We start from the raw sequence: 23,767 nt of genomic DNA, 5'->3' as shown, positions 1-23,767 counted from the left end.
TCGTATCTCATCTCAAAACTGAATTAAAGAACTGGAAAGCTATTTGGACCAGTGAAAGAATCTTGTAATGGTCAAGCAATGTTACTTCTTGATATAGTCATTCAGTGACCGTGCATGAATCAATATGTTTCTTCATTTTTATTTCATATTTGAAAGAAAGATCATTCTACAGTATTTCAGGAGGGGTGTATTGTCGTGTGTACTGAGGAACAGTAAGGAAGTTTATTTCGTGTGCGATCCAGCTAGTTAACCTCTACATCAAACTGAAGAGAAATAGATTGGAGGTCAATCCACAGGGCCGTCAAGAAGGCAGAGGGGATCACTGGAATCTCCCCCCCACCCCCACCATCAACATGATCTACCAGGATCATTGTCTGAAGAGGGTGCGCAAAATCATTGGGGACCCCCTTCTACCCTGCACACAGCATCTTCCACTTGTTCCCGTTGGGGAAGAGATACAGGAGAATCAGGGCCAGTACCACCAGGCTGAGGAACAGCTTCTCCCCATGGGCAGTGAGAATGCTGAACGATCAAAGAAACTGCTCACACTAACCCGCCGAGACTCTCATGTTTGCCGATGGTATTACATTCGTGGGATGTATAAGAAAGGGGCAATGAGTCAGCGTACAGGAGGGAGATTGAAAACTTGGCTGGATGGTGCACCAACAATAACCTCGCACTCAATGCCACCAAAACCAAGGAGCTGATTGTTTGTTTCAGAGGTCTACGATCCAGTGATCGTTGGGGGATCAGAAGGGGAGAGGGTGAGCAGATTTCAGTTCTTGGGAGTCACTATCTCAGAGGATCTTTCCTGGACCCAACACACTAATGGCATCATGAAGAAAGTATGTCAGTGCCTTGACTTCCTCAGAAGTTTGCAGAAGTTCGATATGATATCAGAAATCTTGGCAAATGTCTACAGATGTGTGCTGACCGGCTGCATCTTGGTCTGGTATGGGGACACCAACACCCCTGAACATAAAGCCCTCCCAAAGGTAGTGGACACAGCCCAGGACATCACAGGCAACACCCTCCCCACCTTTGAGAATAAATACAGGGAATGCTGCTGTCGGAGAACAGCAGCAATCATCAAGGATCCACACCACCCAGCACACACTCTGTTCTCGCTGCTACCAATGGGAAAGAAGTATCGGTGCCTCTCGCACACCAGGTGCAGGAATAGCTGCTACCCCTCCACCATCAGGACTCAATCAGGACTTTTACTTTGGCACTTCATTGATTTTTTTCTTATTCTTTTTGTGTTACGCAGTCAGTTTGTTTACATTTCTTTATTTCCGTTAAGAGGAGGAAAGATTAAAACAAGAGGACATGAGTTAAGAATTAAGGGGCAGAGGTTTAGAGGTAACATGAGGGGGAACTTCTTTACTCAGAGAGTGGTAGCCGTGTGGAATGAGCTTCCGGGAGAAATAGTGGTGGCGGAGTCAATTGTATTATTTAAGAAAAGGTTGGACAGGTATATGGATGAGAAGAAGATGGAGGGTTATGGGCATTGTGCAGGGAGGTGGGACTAGAGAGGGGTGTTTGGTTCGGTGCGGACTAGAAGGGCCTAATGGCCTGTTTCCGTGCTGTAATTGTTATGTTATGTTATGTTATGTTCACGTGTACGTTGTGTACAGTTTATTTTTGCATTACCATTGTGGTTATTCAGCTTCGCTTTCAGGAAAAAGAATCTCAGGTTTATATGTGATGTCATGTATGTACTCTGACAAATAAATCTGAAAACCTATATTTATTTATCTGTGTATATGAATGATTTATATATATTGTTTTGTGGCCAATGGACACAACAAAATAACACACAAGTTGTTTCTAGAGTGAATCAAACAGATTTACTCTTCATCACCCGCGCAACCTTTTAAAAGCCAGAATCACGAGCTCAACACACGCTGACATCATCATGCTTTGTTGCCACATAGCCAGGCCAATGCCTCCTGGGAGTTGTAGTGCCACCATAGCACGGCCACACTTTGTCTGTATGTGTGTGATGTCTAGTGTGTGCATGTTTTGCACTGAGGACCAGAGAACGCTGTTTCGTCAGGTTGTATCAGATGATAACAAACTGTGCAATCACAGGGACAGATATCAGTTCAGATAGAGCAAAGGCAGCACATCATTTTACTCATGTGAGGTCCATTCCCGAGTCTGATAACGGCAAGAAATAAGTTGTCATTGAATCTGGTATTTTATAACTTGTTGAATGTCCATTTAAAATGTGAAATAATTTTATTTAATACATACTCAGTGAAAAGTATGGGTTGGGTAGTGTTGAGAAAAATTCCTCTATTGGTGAAGTTCAATGAGGAATCATGAAGGCCGATGGACAGATGGAGCCAGTTAGGGGATAGAGAATGGAGCTGGTGGACAGAGGCAAGAAGGTGATGGGTGGAAGTACACCACATGATGAAAGAAAAGGGAAGGGAGAGTGAAGGTGGAGATGCCTGCTGGAAAGTGATAATACAGACTGGCCAATGCAACAGATTTATACCTCCATTCAGGTCCCATTTAATTGGAACTCCATGGCTGAACCAAAAGATCTGTGACAAAATTCAGCACAAGTTTATACAATGAGCAATAAAGCAATTGGGAAATGATTTACAATGTATTTATACAATTTTCCTAATGCTAGAATTATTAATATTCTAATTCTGCTCCAAAAATATGACATGTGGCACTCTATTTCAGTTTGGCATAATGTCGCAGGTTATGGTGCAGTGGAGCTCAACAAGAAAGTCTGCAGATGCTGGAGTTGAGTGCAATACACGAGTGCTCTGGAGAAACTCAACCAAGGTACCTGTCGACAGGCCCAGGCCTGAAACATTGGTCACCCTTATTTCTTATGGATGCTGCATGACCTGCTGAGTTTCTCCGGCAAGTTTGTGTAGTGTAATCTCTGGGGAGACCACACTTAGAATATTGTTTTGGTCACCTCATTCCATGGTGGACGCGGAAGCAATGGAGAGGAGATTTACCAGGATGTTGCCTGGATTGGAAAATATGTCTTATGAGGCAAGGCTAGCAGAGCTATGGTTTTTGTCTCTGGAGTGTGGAGTGAAGAAGGATGAGCGGTGACTTAATAGAGGTCCAGAAGATTAAATAAGTCAGCACTTTTTATCTCCCCAGGGCAGGAGTAGCAAACACCAGAGGACATCTCTACAAAGTGAAGGGAGGAAAGTTTAGGGGCGACAACAGGGGTAAGATTTTTTACACAGAGTTTTGGGTGCCTGGAATGCCTTGCCAGGGGTGGTGGTGGAGCCTGAAACTTTAGCGGCATTTAAGAGACTCTTAGACAGGCTCACAGATGAAAGAATAAATAGTGGGTTACTGGGAGTGTTTCAGGTTTTTTTTTGGTAGGAATATATAGGGTCAAAGGGCCTGAAATGAGCTGTTGTGATCCAAGTACCCATGCAGTGGTAAGATCATTTAATGTTCAAAGAGCATTTCTCTCCCAAACTCTTGGGTGAGCAATCAAGGAACAGGAGTTTCAACCGGCAAAATAACTTCAAAAACATGTAATTGTTTTGATAAAAGAAACTTTGGGATATGTATGGACCCAAATAGCTTCCTGGCTCTGTGAGAAAGAGGAACATTGTGAATGATTGGTTATTTTTCCATTACCAATACATTACATTCAGCAGGATAGCATTTGGCCAAGAACTGAAAACCAAAGTTTGGATTAGTTCCTCTCCACAAAAGGATGATTTTTTTTGGTAATGGATGGAATTGTTCATTTAATACTTTCCTGGAAGGAAAGAGGCAATTACTGGTCCATTATGTTTCACTACATTTTTGTTACTCAAGAGTTCTGGCATTTATCAAGTAATTCTATATTATTTGGATAATCCTTCAACAAGTGTCGCATTGAATATCACTTTCTGTACAGTGCAATATTTGCAACATAACAAGTAATTATGACCAATCAAAACAAGTTTTTCTTTTATCTCTGCATTGATATACATGAAGTGGAAAGAAATTGAGATTGTAAACATTTGGGGGGGGGGGGGGTTGTGATTACCAAACCACAGTGCTGTTGTCTAGGACAGGACAGGGCCACAGGGCAGTTGAGGCACTATTTTAAAGTCTGTTTCCAAAGGGGACCTAAGGTCAGTAATTTGCTGAGGTAAATGAACGTCTGTTTAAGTGCATCATTTACTGATCTTCAGCGAAGAACAATTTATTTATCTAAAAGGAAAACTAAAACCATTCCTAAGTTTACTGCCACCTGAGGAATGAAAGGAAAAAAAATTGAAATCCGTTGTAGAGGGAAGCCTACAAATCGATAACAGGAACTGTGTTTCATCTGGTCATTTAAATTGCGTGTGGCAGGGCTTCTTTTAGCACAGGGGATAGTCTATTATTAACGTTCAGTGCAATACTCAAAAGTGCTGGAAAACCTCAACAGGTCACGCCACATCTACAGAAAGGGTGACCAATGTTTCAGGCCGGTTAACTTCATTAACTTTCAGTGTCCAAATTGTGTCTATGGTATCTTTTGCCAACCCCACCATCTACAGATTTTAGTTGACCCATAAAATTAACTGTCAAACTCTCTCCCTTCTCAATGGGCTACTTTAATTTGATATTTTAAATTTAGAGATCCAGCATGATAATAGGCCCTTCCAGCCCACTGTCCCCTGCTGCCAAATGCACCCATGTGACCAATTAACCTACCAATCCCATACGTCTTGGAACGTGGGAGAAAACCGGAGCACCCAGCAGAAACCCATGCAGCCATGGGAGAAGGTATAAACTCCTTACAGTCATTACAAGATTGGTAAAATTGCCTTTCCCACCTTCTGACCTTTTCGCGCAGCCTTCCAGTCTCTGTCTCTCAGTTGTAAGTGGCCCTTTTTTTGTTGTGATTTCTATGCCCCATCTTCAAGGATCGACTACAAACATCGAAACCAAACACAAACCTTTGAGGTTTAGAAGGGTTTACAATCACTGACCTTCCCCACCTGGAAATAAACGGGGCCATCGTGTACCAGAAACTTAATTGGATCAGCTGCTTAAATATTGTTCCTCTGTGATGAGTGCAGAAGCTCACCAGAATGACTCAGCTTTTGACATTGTAATGGGCATGTCAGTCTACTGATGGAATATAGTTTACCTGCTTAAGTTCATTATCACTGGGCTGTACGCATACAACTTGATGAAACATTGTTTTTCTGGACCACAATGTACACACATACACATTCAATTCATAATGAACATTAATCACATATACACTATACAAAAATATATTATTTAAAATAAATATATTGTGATTGATTATGTCATATTTATATTGTATATGTTTTTGAAGGAGATAGATTGTAGGGGGTTAGAGTGTCATTCACAAATAAACATCAACACTTCACAAAACAGATCTCATTTAAAATGAAAGAGTTTTGCTGAAAGTGAGTCATGCAGGCTCCGAGAGCCTTTGTAAAGACAATAAAACAAAGAGACTGCTTTGCTAAGGAATTTCAAAAGCAGGTCTCAATGGATTATTGTTTTGAAAGCAACAGAAGAATCGGCTCAGAAGTTCGGATCTGGTGCCGCATTCTGCTTGGATGCAGTTGCCGTTCTAAGAAGGTCATGTGGTTTTGCAAGCAGAGAGAGAGAGAGAGAGAGGAGACCAAAGAGACTTTCTTTCTGCAGTCATGGCAAGCTGGCAGCTTGTTGAAACTTCAGTTTGAAGACAGGCTGTGAGTTCTGAGTTCAGCCTGTTCAAAACCCTTGTGGTCCATACAAGAGGAAATGGCTGGAGTGTTTCACCTGAAATTAGGGAAACAAAAGGAACTGCAGAAGGAGAGGTTATTATTTGGATGGGGCAAGTTTCTTCAGCAAGACATTGAAGAGACTGATGGAAGTAAATCATTTTGTGTGTGTCCAACGAGCAATGAATCTCTCTGAGTGGTAACCATTTAAGCACCAGAGCTTGGTGAAAATTCATAAATGTTAAATTCTGCCCACAATATAAGAATTGCCTGATACCGGTGAACTTGAAGGAGAGGGAAGTGAGATTGGACTGTGAATCAAAGAACCTTTCTGAGCATGCATATGCATTATGTACATATGCACTTAGAATTAGAAGGTGGTTAAGTTAATAGTAACAAGATAAAATTTGATCCTCTTTTTATGTTTAAAGAAAATTAAAAGTAGCTTTTGTTTTGTCTTGGTGAATTTCTATTGGTGCTGGGTTTTGGGGTCCTCTGGGCCCGTAACAATATATATATATTTTGTGATGATTTACTGGTTACAGGATACCGATCATCAATCTCACAGACTGCGGGAAGAAGCTATTTCCCAGCCTGGCTGTTCTGATTTTGATGCTCCTTGATTTATCATCAATAATTCACAAAAGGCTGAGTAGTGAAACAATCAGGCTTTTACTAGCAAAAGACTGGAACACTATCAAACAACCATCCACCTCCTTGATTGATCAGAGCAAAAGTAAAATGGTGTCATGCAAGGGGCTATGGGTAGGATCAGACTTGAGAGGCGTGCCCAGTCGGTAGCAGCCAATCATGGTGTAACAGTGGTTTACCACACTCCTGCACCTTTTTCTTGATGGTAGTGAGTCAAAGGTACAGTGTACACGATGGAAAAGGCCTTCTGTAATTTTTTGAGCCCTATTTAAGCAATGCTGTCAGTAAATATTGTCATTAGAGAAAAGGATCTTCTCAGTGGCTTTGATAATCCTCTGCATTGATTTCCAGTCTGATGCTTTGTAACTACCTTGAGTTCTGTTGGGTTGTGTTCAATTCTGGTTGCCTCATTATAGGAAGAATGTGGAAGATGTGGAGAGGGTCCAGAAGAGAATCACCAGGATGTTGCCTGGATTGGAAAATATGTCCCATGAGGCAAGGTCTGCAAGAACTAAGGCTTTTCTCTTTGGAGTGAAGAAGGATGAGAGGCGACTTAATAGAGGGCTACATGATAAGGTAGCCACCTTTTTCCCAGGGCGGGAGTAACAAACACCAGAAGACTTCTGTACAAAGTGAAGGGTGGAAAGTTTAGGGGTGATATCAGGGATAGACCTTTTACATCTAGAGTGTTGTGGGTGCCTGGAATGCCTTGCAGGTGTGGTGGTAGAAGCTGGAACAATAGGGGCATTTAAGAGACTCTTGGACTGGCCCCTTGTGAATGAAAGGAAAATAGAGGGTAGGGAGGGTTTCATTTTTTTGGTAGCCATATATGGGTATGAACAACATCATTTGGCCAAAGGGCCTGTGATGTTCTACGTTCTGTGGGAGCTGATGTTTTGTCCGTATCAGCAATACTCAGGAAGGTTTGCACCATTCGGACTGGGTGCTCATCCACCATCTTTAACATGTATCCCACTAGAATTGGAGCATAAATCAAAGGAAGAATAGATTAGGTGAACACTCGAGTCTTTTGTCCAGAGTGGGAAAAACCAGAGGACAGGGGGAAAAAATTGACAGGAATTTGAGGTTTTTTTTTACACAGAGGGTACTGAGGGTATGGATCACGCTGCCAGTGGAACGACCTTCTGGAAGAGGTGGTGGCAGCAGGGTCAATGTTGTCATTTTAGAGAAGGTTGGATAAGTGCATGGATTGGAGGGGATTGGAGGGTAATGGACAGGGAGTGGGTAGACAGGACTAGAGGAGATCACTTAAATTGGTACGGACTAGAGGAGCCGAGATGGCCTGTTTCCGTAGCATAATGGTTATATGGACAGTTTAGATTTAAGAAGGATGTGAGCCAAACGCAAGCAGGTGGGACGAGTGTGGGTGGGTTGGGCTGAAGTGTGCATTGTGGCTGGAATGCGCACTACTTACAAAATGCACCAGAGTTATTGACTTGTGCTACTCTGCGGCCCCATGGCCTCTACTGCCAAGCTAGCCCAAACCAGCAGGTGCATTGGAACACCTCCACCTGCAGCCTCTCCTAAACGGCACACTCTCTTGACCTGAAAATATATTGCAATTCTTTCATCTTCACAAGGATTAAATCCTGCTACTCACTACCCACTGGAAGGGGCTTCTCCATCAGTGTTGTGCAGGTCCGTTTCAGCTCATAACCACCTTGCCAAGATAAATGTGGATTGGCAATAAATACTATCTGCCTTAATCTTTGATTAAACTTGTAGCTACTACTTTTCCTGACCATACTTATAAATAATCCAGTGGAATGGATGCTTCTGCCAGACTTCAATTATTTCTGATAACGAAATAAATATGGTACTGCAAATTTTCCTCTTAACTCTTTTAATTGAAGATTGCTACTTTTTAAAACATTTGTCCTTATAACTCAAATGAGATTAATTTTGAATAATTCACTACCTTTTGCAGGGCTTCCAATTCAGGGCTATTGGTGTTCCCAAACCAGATGTGATGCAGCCAGTGGGCACACTTTCCCCCACACCTCTGAAGAAATTTGCCAGGGTTTTCAATGTCATACCAAACCTCCATAAACTCCTGAGGAAGTCAAGGCACTGACATGCTTTTATCACGATGCCATTAGCGTGTTGGATCCAGGAAAGATCCTCTGAGATAGTGACCCCCGAGAATTGAAATTTTCTCACTATCCACCTCTTCTCCCCCAGTGATCACTGGATCAAACGCCTCTGGTTTTCCCTTCCTGAATTTAAAAAAATAATTTCTTTGGTTTTGGTGACATTGAGTGCAAGGTTGTTGTTGGTGCACCATTCAGCCAAGTTATAAATTTCATCTAAATTCCATCCCTCATCTGAAAGTAGAGAACTCTCCACACAAGTGGGCTTTGGAGGAACAGTTACTTTCTGACAGAGATCAGATTTCCAGGAAAGCAAAGTTGCCTGTCCTCTTTTCAAATTGTCTTCTCTCTGTAATTCTGCAATTCTGCACTCTCGATCATGTTTATACAAGTTCTCTCACTGTATCTCAGTACATATGGCAATGTACTGATTGAACAATGAAGAGTCTACCTGTTCTCTTATTGGACAGGTCAGCACGGTAACAAGGGTCAGATGTTCCAGCAACTCAATGTGAGGAAGAGGGGTTATGGAGATTGGAAGTGAATGACAGAGATTTGCCACCACACTTAAAGTATTGTGTTCAGTTTGGTTAGTTCATTGCAGGAAGGATGTGGAAGCTATGGAGTGGGTGCAGAGGAGATTTACAAGGATGTTTCCTGGATTGGAAAACAAGTCTTATGAGACAAGATTAACGGAGCTAAGACCTTTTACTTTGGAGTGAAGAAGGATGAGATAGAGGTCTACACGATTCTGAAAGGCACAGATAAGCCAGTGCCTTTTTCCAAGGGCAGGAATAGCAAACACCAGGGGACATCATTACAAAGTGAAGGGAGGGAAGTTTAGGGGAGACTCCACGGGTGAGTTTTTTTAAAATATAGAAAGTTATGGGAACCTGGAATGCCTTGCCAGGGATGGTGGTGGAGGCTGAAACATTAAGGATATTCAAGAGACTCTTAAGACAGGCAGATGGTTTAGTACTATTTTTTGGTAGATCTGCAAAATATTGAGGGCTGAATGACCTGTACTGTGCTGTAATGCTCTGTGTTCTTTGTTTAGACTACCATGACCTTTTCAAAAATAAGATAAATAACACTAAAATGTAAAATACAGAAAAAGTAAATTTGCTATCAAGTACATTTCAACAACAAAATATTTCAATTCATTTCTTCTCATTTCAAATTAGCATGTATAATGGACAGATTTCTTGCTCAGTCTTGTTCATTTGTCTATACAGGTAGACCCCTACTTACGATGGGGTTCAGTACCGTGGCTCGCACCGCAAGGTAAAATGATCATAAGCCAGGGTCTACCTGTACAGGGAGCAATCTGCATTGCTCCTGCCAGGAGGCCGACCCGATGACCCCACTCCTGCTGGGAGCTTGAGATGGTGCTTGGGTGTAGCAGCGTCACTTTGCAACCAATGTTGTGATTTGGAACGGATGTGCAGATTGCCGTGGTTGGGAAGGGAGGGAGGGCAATGGCAATCTGTGCATGTGTTCCAAATCACCTTTATTTTCAAAACGGCATTGGGTCCAACAAAGCATGTTTCCTTGACGTCCCGACAAGAGGAGCACTGAACTGATGACATTTGGTGGGGGGGGGGGTGGGAGTGGGGGGGTAGGTCGTGATCTTCGGGTGCTGATTGGACAGAAGCATTTCTTTCAGAGAAGGAAAAGCAACCACAGTGACACAGGTCACTGTCCCTGACTTTATCATTATTTAAAAACAGATTCTGATCACCATAACTTTGAAATATTGTAAGTCTGAGCATCGTAAGTCAGAGTCCATCTCTGAAAAGGGTGTAGATGAGATTTACCAGGATGCTGCCTGGACTGGAGGTACAGGACAAGTCATATGAGGCAAGATTGACAGAGCTTTTCTCTTTGGAGCAACGAAGAATGAGTGATGACTTATATTTAATGATGTCCCCTGGTGTTTGCTATTCCAGCCCTTGGAAAACAAAGGCACTGGCTTATCTGTGCCTTTCAGAATCTTGTAGACCTCTGCCTTATCCTTCTTCGCTCCAAAGATAAAAGTCTTATCTAATGGGGCTTAGATAACCAGCACCTTTTTCCTGGGGTGACGGAGGACATCTGTTTAAGGTGAGTGGAGGAAAGTTTAAGGGAGATATTAGAGGTGAGTTTTTTACTCAAAGGGTGGTGGTGCCTGGAATGCATTGCTGAACATGATGGTGGAGGCTGGTATAATGGGGACATTTTAAAAACCCTTAGACAGGTAAATGAGTGGAAGAAAAATAGAGGGTGCTGGGTAGGGAAGGTTGTGGAGTAAGTGTACATGGGTCAGCACAACACCATGGGCTGAAGGGCCTGTACTCCGCTGTAAAGTTCTATATCAGTAGTTCTTAACCTTTTTCTTTCCACTCACATAAGAAAAAGTTTGAAAACCACTGTTTTAATCGTACCTAATTGACTCGTTATGTGCACAGTTTTGTAACTCCAAAGGAAATAGGCCAATGACAATTTTTCTCAAGCAAATTATTTCAGTAACAATTGGGTCTAGAGCAGTGATTCTCAACCTTCCCTTCCCACTCACATCCCACCTTAAACAATCCCTCACTAATCACAGAGCACTGATGGCATAGGGATTACTTAAAGTGGGATGTGAGTGGAAAGAAAAAGGTTGAGAACCACTGCTCTACATTCTATAATTCCCCAGTCCATAGCTCAGCCCTAGGGATAAACATGATTGAAATAGATAGGAAGGGCCCAAGGGATATCAGGTGATCTACACTACAGAAGAAACTTAATTTGCGTGTTTCTTCACAGACTCAGTTGATTGATGCAGAATGAATCGATTCAGCTTGAGCTAAATTCTTGTCGGTCCATTACAATAATGAGTTAGTTCCCCTTAACACCCAGAAGATGAAGACCTACCAGCAGAGAAGCAATGGCATTTTATTTATTTAACTGGCCTGAGTTAGTCCGTACTTTAAATGCTGAGCTGGGTCAAAGAAGCCCTGAAGCATGACACAATTGCTTTACAAATTGTGGATGTTCTGGGGAGGTTGTTCAGCGCCAGTTTTGCCTGTCTCTGTGCAGTCTTTGTGGGTGAGTTGACACTGACAGTATTCGAGTACCAGCTCCCATTTGATCTTCAGGGGCTGTCACAGCGGAAGAAGCAGAATGGCAAATGATAGCTCGTCTTGTTATATCATAGCTTTGAGGCTGATTTTATATCCCTAACTGTCGTCCCTATTCATTACATGCTGCCGTAATTGCACACAAGGCTCAGTCGGTCTGCCCGCCCCCCCACCGTTCACAGAGTCAGTTATAATGTCCAATTGCTTTGTGATTGGTCAGATAAATAATGCAATGAAATCATGAACTTTCTTTAACAAAGCAATGAGGAAGGATTCAAAAGAAGATCTTTAAAATTTACAAATACAAATTCTTCTCCTCCTCCAGGCCCAATGTTTGCAGAAAACGATGCTGTCCTGGATGGACTGTGAGTCGGAGTGTGAATCGATGTATTAAACGTAAGTATGATACTTTAAAAAAATATACCTTAAGGTGGTCTGGATCTTTTTAACATATCTGAGAAATTATTTTGTTCGTTAAATGCCAAAATTAAATAATCAGCTGGAGCAATATTTATTTTTATTTTAATTATCTCTCTTTATGCTACCAATGAGGTAAGGTCATTGGTGAATCCTGTGATTGGCAGGGTAGCAAGATGGATGTTGATTAATTTCTTCAATAGGACAATAAATACTTACATTTAAATTGGAGCACAGTGGCAGGTCCTTCCAGTCCACCAGCCCATGCCAGCCAATTGCATCTAATTTACCTACAATCGCTGTACGTTTTGAAGGGTGAGGGGAAATCGGAGCACCCGGAGGAAACCCATGTAGTCACGGAGAGAGCATACTAACTCCTTGCAGGCAGCGCGGGGTTCGAACCTATGTCGCTGGGGCTGTAATAGCACTGCGCTCACCACTTCGCTAACCGTGCCATCCCTTAGTGTGTCATCTTTGTGTAATATGAAGGACGTCATTTGAACAAACAGACTTAAGTGGGAACGGCTCCTCCGATAGGTTCCCCCCCCCCCCCCAAGTCACACACATGTCCTGACTTGGACATACACACTCCCTTCCTTCATCGTCACTGGGCTCTAAATCCTAGAACCTCCATCCAGCTGCTCTGTGGAAGTGATCATCAATAAATACCAGGTTCTCAAATCACCCCAGATGGGCAATAAATGTTGCTTCATCCTGATAAAAAAAAGTTTCTCCATCATTTACATTATGGGATTCACCATTCACTAGAAGCGTAATTCGATCAGGCACTGTGTCCATGAGAACAGGCCTGAAGCTCTCTCAATTCCTGACCCATTGCAGTACCAGAGAATCGTGGGGCTATGTGGCATGGGAACAGTCCCTTCGGCCTAACTTATCGGTGCCTTTACCTGCTTTACCAGCTTTTGATGATTATCCTTCTAAACCTTTCCATTTCCTGGACCTGCCCAGATGACTTTTTGTAATTATACCAGCCTCTATCAATTAATTTGGCTGCTCACTTCATACACACACCACCCTCTGAGTGAAAAGTCCCCTTTAAAACTCCCCCCCACCTTTAAATCAGTGCCCTCTAGTTTTAGAGTTCCCTACCGAGAATAAAGGCTGTGACCATCCACCTTTTCTAAGTCCTTCCTGATTTTATAAACCTCAGTTAGTTCACCCGTCAGCCTATTATGCTCCCACACCTATTCAATCTCCCCCTTAAACTCAGGTCTTCCAGCTGCCAACAGCCTTGTGTCTTTTTCTGCTCCTCTCCAGCTTCATTGCATCGTTCCTATGGTCTCCTCTCCACATTCCAAGTGCAATCTCACCAAATGAACTGCACTTCAGTTACATGATGTCCACACTCCCCAACCACCGAAGGGAACTGTGTTGTTTGCCTTCTCTAACTGTGCTGTCAAAGTGGTTGCATTAATGTCAATGTGATGCTTCTTCACTCAGAGGGTGGTGGCTGAGTGGAATGATCTACTAGAAGAGGTAGTTACGGCAGGGTCAATTCTGTCTTTTAAGACGAGGTTAGATGTGAGGCGGTTGGAGGGTTATGGACAAGGGAGTTGGTAGGTGGAACTAGTGGAGTTTTCACATAAATCAGTGTGGACTAGAAGGGCTGATATGGCCTGTAAATTTTTATATGGTTATATGGGTGAACGCACAGAGACTTATGCCCAGAGAGGGGCAATTAAGGACCAGAAGACTTCGGATCAAGGTGAAGGGCGAGAGATTTAATTTTTTTTTTACACTGCAATCAACAAGCTGCCGGAGGAGATGGTTGAAGTAGCTGTTACTGCAACATACAAGAAACGTTTGGATAGATAAGTGGATGGGATAGGTTTAGAGAGATATAGGCCAAGCGCAGGTAGGTGGGACCTGTGTGGATGGATAATTTTTGGTCTGTATAGACAAATTAGGCCAAAGGCCCTGTTTCCATGCTCTATTTCAAAGTGCTGACTCCTCGTTAGAATTGGAAACAATCGGTGATGTAACTTTATTTTTAGCCAATATAAAGGCAGGGAAAGTGGGAATATTAAGAGAGAGGGAGAAGTCAAAGACAATAAACAGCATCATTACTAAGACATCAAGGGTAGCGGGGAGGAAGATGGGGAGTGGCGCTGAATGGGAGGATGGATCAGCTCATGATTAGAATGGTGGGCCGACTTCTGCTCTAATAAGAGCAATGCTATTAGGGTAACTATTTAGCACTTACAGCCAAAGATTAGTCCATTGGTTGCAATAAATCAGTGACGTTTCAAGATGTTTTGAGAACTTTTCAAAACAAGTAATGCCCCTTTCTCCTGAGATATTCTGCACAAGCAGTAGCGATGAAAACCCTGTAGAGAAGCCTACCTGTCACAGAAAAGAGACCACCCAGCTTTCAAGCTGAGCTGTCCATGGTACTTGAGCAGGACTGGACTGCAAATGCGACAACTTGCACTTTATGACTCATTTCAAAGAATAAATATTTTAAAGCAGCTCACCGGTGCATAAACAGACAACAATTTAACTAAGTCAAGGATGGATCCACAAGGATAGGTACCAAAAATCCTTGGTCAAAATGTTTAGATTTAAGAATTGGTTCAAGTTCAAGTTTATCGTCGCAAGTACAACTCGACGAAACAGCGTTCTCTGGTCTTTGGTGCAAAACACACAACCTAACATAAAACACACATACCGACAAACAATGCACAAATATACTTATATAAAAGTAAATAAACAAAAATTGTTTGGTGAATATTAGAGTCTTAGATGGTTAGTGTGAGCAGAGCTGAAAGAAGGTGAGAGAAATGACAAGTTTAAAGAGTTACGATCTGTGGTTGGCCTGATTGGCACACAGTCCTCCGCACACTGGCTATGAGCCACTGCACGGAAGGATGATGCAGGAGAGAACTGCAAACTGATTGGTGGGTTGTATAGTTGAAGGTGGCTTCTGAAATAAAGGAGGCAATGGATAATTATTCAAAGAGGATGAAGAGAATTTTAAAATTGAAGCGTCGAAGCATCAGGAGCTAATGGTGTTCGGTGAACAGTGGTGATGAATGAACAGGCAAGCAATGTAGGGTTAAAAAAAAGAGCAGGAACTGGACGAACTCAGGGTAACTGAGTGCTGAAAATGCGAGACAACTCAGAAGAACATTGAAACGGCCAATTATTTTGGAGATTACAGAAGCATAATGTTCTTCTTCTTCTTCTTTGGCTTGGCTTCGCGGATGAAGATTTATGGAGGGGGTAAAAAGTCCACGTCAGCTGCAGGCTCGTTTGTGGCTGACAAGTCCGATGCGGGACAAGTTTTAATTTAATGTTTAAATTTGGGGAAACAGCACAGGAACAGGCCCTTCCAGCCCATGGACCCAATTACAGCAACTAACCGATAAACCACATATGCTTTCGAAGGGTGGGAGGTAACACACGGGGAAAACCCACGCCGGTCACAGGAAGAATGTACAAACTCCTTACAGACAGCGCTGGATTTGAACCCGGGTCACTGGCGCTGTAACAGTGTTGTGCTCAGTATCGTTGAGGGATTCAACAGCAGGTTTGCTGATATTGCTGGGGGTGGAAGTACTTAGTCTGGCTGATGAAGAAATGCAGCGAAGAGCTTCGTTTGGCAGCGAATAGGTCTGTGGTGGGGTCGAAGCCATTGACTCAAGTTTTTTTGATGTTTACCATATTTTAGGCCACATAAGATCCTATTTTTTAGTGTACATGTTTTAGTGTATTTATGGATAAGCAGTTCTTGCAAGACCTTGCCTTGGTGGCCGTCATATTATATTGGCATCGTTTTATTGAGGGCAAACACTAGAATGAACAGGCATGTGTTTCCTCTATCTCCGGGATAGCTGCAGCAGCAGTGGTGGCACTCAGGGAGGGGGTAGGGGGTTAGGGACAGTGGTGGTGGCACTCGGGGAGGGGGTAGGGGGTTAGGGACAGTGGTGGTGGCACTCAGGGGGCGCCTTCAAATGGCATCCGAGGGGGGGATCCTTCCCTCCATGATACCGGGCCCTGGTGGCAATACTGGGTGGACAGCGGGGGATCCCACCTTCCCTGATACCGGGGCCATGCTCTCCAAAATATCACCTTCACATCCAAGACCCGGGATGGTTTCTCTTTTGAGCGATTTTTTTTTAGAGGGAAAAAAAGCAGGGAGGTCTTATATGCCATCAAATATGGTCATTGGAAAGAATTGTAGCTTGACGCACGCAGTCATCCAGTCCAGAAGCAGGTGGAAAAGTCTTGCAGAGCGGCAGCACGATGCAGGTCGTCGACCTCTTCAAGTGTTTGTTTCAGATGATATCACTAAACAGTTGTAGTTGGTTGTTGACCTTCCAAACCATTCACAGCAGTGAATGTGAACAATACCAGCACAGACAATGCTCTGGTTCCAACATTTTAAAACTTTACAGGATGTTTTCCTTCACTGAAGATAACTGTTGGTAACTGTTTCATTCATACTCCTGTTAAAGTAACACATTCTAGTTTGAATGCTTATCATCTGGACAATCCAGATGAGGAATTTACTTTAAACATATGCTGGCTAGAACTATAATTTAAAATTGACTTCAGCTAGAAGCTTATATTATTCAGAATTAGAAGATGAATTGCCTTATTTACACATCATGAGGCTATTTGGGCCCATAGGATCCAAACGAGCCATCCTACAATCCTTTCAATCTAATTCTGTCCAGTCCTCCATTACTGATGAACATTGAGCCCATGGCCCAACCGAAATGCACTGTGGTGTTCCAGTGAGGTTTCTCTGACAATCCTGCAACTTCTACTGCCAAGAAGGGCAAGGCAATACATCCATTTGCAAGTAACCCTCCAGATCGCTCACCACTCTGATTTGGGAAACTCATTGTTGTCTGCAGCCTCTGTGTCTGATTCCTCTAGCTCTCTGTCCAACAGCATGGCAGAAGGGCCTTCAGCAGAAGGACTGCGGTGGTTCAAGAAGGCAGCTTACCGCCCCCAGGCCATTGGGACAAGTAGTAAATCCTGGCTTTTCCGTGGATGCTCAGAGCTACTAAAAAAAACCCTGACCTATTATTATCTGATGGAAAAGGGAGTTTGCAAATTGCAGCTGGCGACGTGCCTGCCACTGTAAGGAAGCTGGAATTATGCTGTCGTCCGTGGAAACGACCCCAGCCAGTAGCTATGAGATCCCATAAATCCTTAGCAGTAGCTTGAATGCTTTGATTTATAATGTTGTCAACTTAAATCCTTGAACTGAAACCTAACCTTCATAACATTAAAGCATAGAATTAGGTGCCGGAGTTGGCCATCTGGCTCTTTCAGCGTGCTCTGTCTCTCAGCCAGATCGTATGAACAGAAGAATTAGGGTCAGGTGTGGTTTACTTGGCTTCTCAAACCTGCTTCACCATTTAATCAGATCACAGCTGATCTGATTGTAACTTGAACACGATGTTCCTAATTACCCACAGCAGCCTTTCAACCCTTGCTTATCGAGAACATATCTACCTCTGTCTTAAAAATTGTGACAAGGATAAGTTTCCAAAGCAACACTAAGGGAAAAAAAAATTACTCGTCACTGTTTCAATCATGAAACCCAAGTTCTATATTTTTCCACAACAGCAAATATCCTTTCTATGAATCCATTTAGGATCTTGTAAGTTTTAGTTACACCCCTTCTCAATCTTCCAAACTTCTGTATGTATCATATATACTTGCATAATAGTTTCCCCTCTTACCTTTTTTGGCCCCAAAAATTGTGTGTTTTCTATGTGACTCATGTAAAAGTTGACCCCCCCCCCATTTTTGACCCCGCCTGCCCGCCTATCCGCACTTCCAACCACGACCTTCGCCCTTGGCTGACCGACCATCTGAGCTCCTGACGCCCTGATTGCCTACCCATAGAAGCCCCCGACACACCTCGCCCCGGCTTCCTGCCCATCCAAGTTCCCGATGCCCTGACTGCAGACTTACCACCTGGTCTCGACCATCCGAGCTCTCGACGCCTTCAACAACACCAATACTTACAGCATTAAAATGCATGACCCGTGTAAATGTTGACCCCTCTCCCTCCAAATTTGACCCCAAAAATTGGTCCAAAGAACCCAACTATTACACGAATATATACAGTACATTTCTGGCCCCTCTTAACCTTTCCCTGCACATTCCAGGTACTGGCCAGGTCAATCACCTTTGGTTAGGCTACATTTGGAATATTAGGTTCAGTTTTGGTCTCCACAATATGGGAAGGATGTGGGGTCTCTGGACAGGGGGCCGAAGAGAGAAACCTGGATTGGAGAGTACTCGCTTAAAGGAAGGGATTGGAGAAACTTGCATTGTTTTCTTCGGAATGTCAGTGGCCAAGGGGCAGCCTGATAAAAGTCTATGAAATGTCAAGAGACATGCACAGGCTAGGTTGCCAAGAGTCTTTCTCCCATTGTGGAAACATCAAATACCAAAGGGGTAGGCTTAAGGTGAAAGAGGAAAAGATTAAAAGGGAAGTGCAAAAAAAAAAGATGAGGGGCAGGGGCTTATAACATGCTGCCAGGCAGCAGAGAGCACATACAACAACATTTAGCCAGACACTTCGATAGACAGGGAACGGAAGGAGACGCCTGTCGGCAGACCATGAACCCGCATCCAGCTTTGCATGACAGCGTGCTGTTGCGATGATCAGTTAGAAGAAAGTCTGGGCCAAGGAAGAGTTGAAAGCAAGTAACAAAGTACAAACACAATTCTGGTTATGCCCTGAAATGTAAGTCTTGATAAAACTTTTGATATTTTGCAGAGATGGCATATTGAAATGAGATCTTGTATTCCTCTTGAAATAAAATAGCATAACTGATGTGATAAACATAATTTATCTTTGAAAATATGGAGCCTATATTTACAACAAGTTGGTTTGAAAATTTAAACTCTCAATAGCTCATCCCAATGGTGGGTCTCAGTTTCACGGCAGTTGATTTGAACTGAGATATTCATTGATAATCTTCTTTCTTTCTTGGGGTATTTGGGAGGGAGGTGGGTGGTGGGGAGGAAGGAAAGTGGTAGGGAGGGAGGACGGTGGGAGGGAGGGATTAGTATAAATTTTAAATAAAATATTCAAAATAAGTTGATTTATTTATAAATAAGTTTACCACCCAGCAATTCAGGAATCTATGCTACTGTCACTAAAGACGAGTTCATTTAGATGAGATACGTTGACATTGTAGCTTTTAGAGCAGTTGCCAATTCCTGCCGCTCATGTCTGATAGCGAGAATGAGTTTATTGTCATACAATGTTTATATGCTCCAAAACTCTTGTCTGCTGCAGCCACACTGGTGCTTTTGTTAAAAAAATACGCAATAGTATACATTAACTTGCTTCAGTATAAAAGGAGATAGTAAAAATAAAAGGTGGAAAGATAATAAATACTCATGTTACATTAAGTAAAAGTGGTGGTTCAAAAATGCAGACAGGTCTTCCTGTGGTCTGAGGGTAATTTATGGTTAGAAGGGTAAAGGGGATTCAGGAGTCTGATAGGCATCTCTTCCAAATTTGGGAAGGTAACAAAATGTTTACGGCTCATCTGAAACCATAGCATCACACAAGCCTTTTAGTCCCACCTGTCCATAATGAACACGCTGACATTCTGCGCTGTACCCACATGGTCCATACTCTTCGTATTTTAACCCTTCCTTTCCATAAAGATCTGTCCAAATTCAATGTCAACATTGTACCTGGTTCTGCAGCTTCCCCTGGCAGCTCATTCCAGATAAGGACCACCCTCTGGGTGGAAATGTTGCCCCGCAGGTCCCTCTTAAACCTCTGCCCTCTTGCCTTAGACTTTTGCCCTTTAGTTCTCAAATCATCTAGCCTGGGTAAAAGAACATTGCATTCACCCATGCCCCTCACAGTTTTTAAAATCTCTTTTAACCCTTTGGGCTTGTGCCCCTGTTTTCAGGGGCTACCAACAAGTGCATGATTCCATGTCCCAGTTTTCAGGGACTACCAACAAGTGCCTATACACCATGTCCTGATCTTCCAGGCCTGGTTTTATACCCAACCACCAGCTAGTTCATACTGATGTTCATACTGTAGTTTACCTATGGACCCAGTCCAGAGTGTATATTATGAAAGGTTAAAAATGGCCCCTCGGCCTCCTTCGCTCCGGGGAATAACGTCCCAGACAATCTAACCTCTTCATACCACTCAAGCCCTCCAGTCCCAGCAACATCCTGGCGAATCTCCACTGCACCCCTTCCAATTTATGGATCTCGAAGTAGTACAGCCATAACAATATTCAAGTAGCTCAGCACCAACCCTAACAGAAGACGCTCCAAACGTGTCCCATAACCATTCGAGCTTCCCAACCCATTCTGTGGCTGCGTTATGTGTTATTCACGGAATGCACTGAGACAAATTACTAGTCAATTCAACAGCAGTTTTCTTTGCTACCAAGAAGGTTGTGGGCATACTGTGCAGTTAGGCAATACAATGTCGATGTTTCCTTGTGACAAAGTTGAACAGTTTATTCACATGATTACCATAGTGCCATTATCACCAGTGTTGACTCAATCTGCAAATAAAGCGACAGAACAAATTTCAAATCGTGCATTAAAGTTAAAACGTGTTTTTTAATATTAAAAAATGACTAAATGAGGTAGAGAGAAAAACATGACAAGCTATGGTGGTTAAATTTGGCATAAAGTTAGAAAGAAGGAGGGGAAAAAAAAGAACGGATCAACTTTGCATGTGTGATGTCATCAGGATGTCTGACAGTGCCTTATGCTTTTGGAATGTAGTCATTTCTGTTGTGTGGGGAAGAGGCCCACAAATTGTAAGAGTATATTTGTAGTTCAGGTACCAGCAATGGCTCCGTTGATAGCATCATTTTTTTCAAGTACTTTTGCAGCTGAAATGAATGTAAAATGTGACAAAAAGCTTCCATGAAGAGCAAAGTGGGTCCCTGGATGTTGTGTCCAAACATCCAGAGTAGGATATCAACCCGTAATCTCCTGATCCTGAGATCACAGTGACAGGAAACTGTCATAAATGCAAATAATTTCTGAAAATGAATTGATACGAAGAGGTAGCAGTTTGGAAGTGGAACACGAGATCGCTGTGTTACTCAGCGAATCAGCCTCACTGGCAGAGGGGGAGAGAGAGAGAGAGAGAAAATAAAGCAGGTCCACACTTAAGGCCAGTGGGGGGGGGGGGGGGGGTGGCAGTCATCAGAATGGTCATGGAATCATAGAACAGGGAATGGTTCAGCACAGTACAGGCCCTTCGGCCCACCAAAATAAACCTAACGTGGTGATACGAATGTGTAACTACCAATGGGTAGCTGGCCCGTCCCCCACTGGTGACTCGCTCCCTGGTGACTCCACCCCTTGTGACCCTAGAATAAAGGTTAACTTCCCTCTCCCTGTCCTCAGTCGAGCACTTGGAATCGGGCCAGCTACATCTAAAGTATAATAAAGCTTATCGTTCCTCACTCTACGGCTTTGGAGTCACTTACTCCACTCAATCCAACTTTCTCTCACACCCATTACCCTCCATTTCTCACACAATGATAGCTTTCAGCACCGAAACAGGATGAGTCCGTGCCAAATATCAACCACCTTTTCCTCACATTCTTCCAACCCTAATCCCATTTTATTCTCCCCACATTTCCATCAACTCCTGCCAGATTTTACCACCCACTGACACACTTGAAGGCAATCCCCATTGTCTGATCAACGGATTTCTGAAGACAAATGAATATCATTTTTAAAACCTAACAAAAAAAAGCTTTTGGGAATCTGCATTGTGCTAATTGCTTCCAATGTGATATTTCTCAACAGCTGTGTGTGACCCACCGTGCCAAAACAGGGGTTCGTGTTCTCGACCACAAGTCTGCGTTTGCCGGTCAGGATTCCAGGGTTCCAGGTGTGAGGAAATTGTTCCAGAGAAACCATACATTCCCCGCACTCTCTCGTCGAGATCCTATCCTTCTCGGTCATCTGCCTCGTATTCAAATGTTATCCAGCAAACTCACAGTAATGCAAAGAACAACACCAGAAGAATGAATGAAATCTCAGCAAGAGATAGAACTCCATCAGTTGGGCAAAGCGTTCGTCATCTGTGAGTAATTTTCATTTATTCTTCTCTATTGGTGCTTAACTTCCCAGGGTAAAAGTTTCGACTCTGCTATTTTAAGAAGGTAGAACATTTAACATTGCTGATATAATTAATCATATCATTTTTCATTGGATATTGTCCAAACAATTAATTTAATAGAATGTTAGTTTCTCAAAAAATTGGATGTATCCTAAAATGCATGGTATCTGGCACCTAAGGGGATTGGTAGATGCCGGATAAGTAAATTTTCCAATTGCTTAAGATTGCGTGCTGCGTGGTTGGTAAGAGTCCGCGATCGGGAGATCGGATGGGTGGGTGGCTAGGGGGCCAGTTGAGTGTCTACCGTTAAGGTGATGGGGGCTCTGATGGGCAGGCGGCTGGGGCCAAAAATAGGGGGTCAACATCGGCTATTACATGCGCGCATATGGTAGCATAAAACTGGAAATGCATGGGCCGAAGGGTTGGTGGGGGAAGGTAATCTCACAACATTAAACATGTGTTTAGATCAGAGGTTGGGGTCAGAAAACAATAGGGCAAGTGCTGGGCAATGAAATTTCCTGTAATGAAACAAGTATAGGGGTAGCATGGACATGATGGCAGAATGGCCTGTTCCTGTGCTGTGTGATTCTGTGACTCTATTTTGATATATTGACAAATTCTTCCTTCTTTTTACATGATTCGTTCTGAAATAGTTGTTGGTCTGGTTTAGAACAGATGACTAAAACTGGATTAGTGTATTTTTGATCAACTAAAAAAGTTCTGCATTTATATATGAGCCGATGTCATACAAATCCCGGGGTCTTTTGATCCTGATTTGCAATCTTGTGGAATCGTGACACTTCTGATCTTTGCCTAATCTTTACTTTCCCCACAACCCCATGTCCAAAAATGTTATCTGTTATACCCATGAATTTAGTTAAAGATGGTTACCCCAATTCCCATCGGTAGCAAGTTATAGTCGTGATCCAAAAATAGAAAAAAATCCTCTTTGGTTCCAATTTTACTGGGCAATGGTTATTCAGAAATAGACAATAGACAATAGACAATAGACAATAGGAGCTGGAGTAGGCCATTTGGCCCGTCGGGCCAGCACCGCCATTTTAGATCATGGCTGATCATTACCATCAGTACCCCTTTCCAGCCTTATCCCCATAACCCTTAACTCCGTTACCCACAAGAGTCTTATCTAACTCTCTTTTGAACATAGTCAGCGAATCCGCCTCTACCACCCTCTGTGGCAGAGCATTCCACAGATTCACACTTCTCTGGGTAAAAAAATGCTTTCTCATCTCCGTCCTAAAGGGCCTACCCTGTATTCTTAAACTATGCCCTCTAAGTCCTCGTCTCCCCCATCATTGGGAACAAGTAATCAAACTTCACCTTGTCTATCCCCCTGATGATATTGTATACCTCAATCATGTCCCCCTTCATCCTTCTAAACTCCAACAATTGTCTATTGTCTATTGTCTATTGTCTATTGTCTATTGTCTATTGTCTATTGTCTATTGTCAGAATTCGCTCCATTTATTTCCCAACCAATGACGTCAGGCTTCCAAGCCTGCTTATACCTGCTGTCCTTCTTAATTAAAGGAACAATGTTAACCCTCCTTGAACTCCATACAATTCTCCTTGGTGAATGCAGGTTCAAAACATTCACTGGGACCTCACCCACATCCCTCGGCT

The 23,767-nt window shown here is 43.0% G+C and overlaps 1 protein-coding gene across 1 annotated transcript in view; it reads left to right on the top strand.

Annotated features, from left to right (window-relative positions):
- LOC138753279 (latent-transforming growth factor beta-binding protein 2-like) overlaps positions 1 to 23,767 on the top strand; it is a 266,073-nt gene that overhangs the window by 42,126 nt on the left and 200,180 nt on the right. The window contains exons 2-3 of the mRNA XM_069916102.1: positions 11,909 to 11,979; positions 21,808 to 22,087. Coding sequence (XP_069772203.1) covers positions 11,909 to 11,979; positions 21,808 to 22,087 — 351 coding nt within the window. The remainder of the gene's footprint in view (positions 1 to 11,908; positions 11,980 to 21,807; positions 22,088 to 23,767) is intronic.

Source organism: Narcine bancroftii, chromosome 2, assembly GCF_036971445.1.
Source record: "Narcine bancroftii isolate sNarBan1 chromosome 2, sNarBan1.hap1, whole genome shotgun sequence".
Taxonomy (NCBI): domain Eukaryota; kingdom Metazoa; phylum Chordata; class Chondrichthyes; order Torpediniformes; family Narcinidae; genus Narcine; species Narcine bancroftii.
The sequence above is the reverse complement of the archived record's forward strand: the minus strand, read 5'-3'. Positions and strand labels throughout refer to the sequence as shown.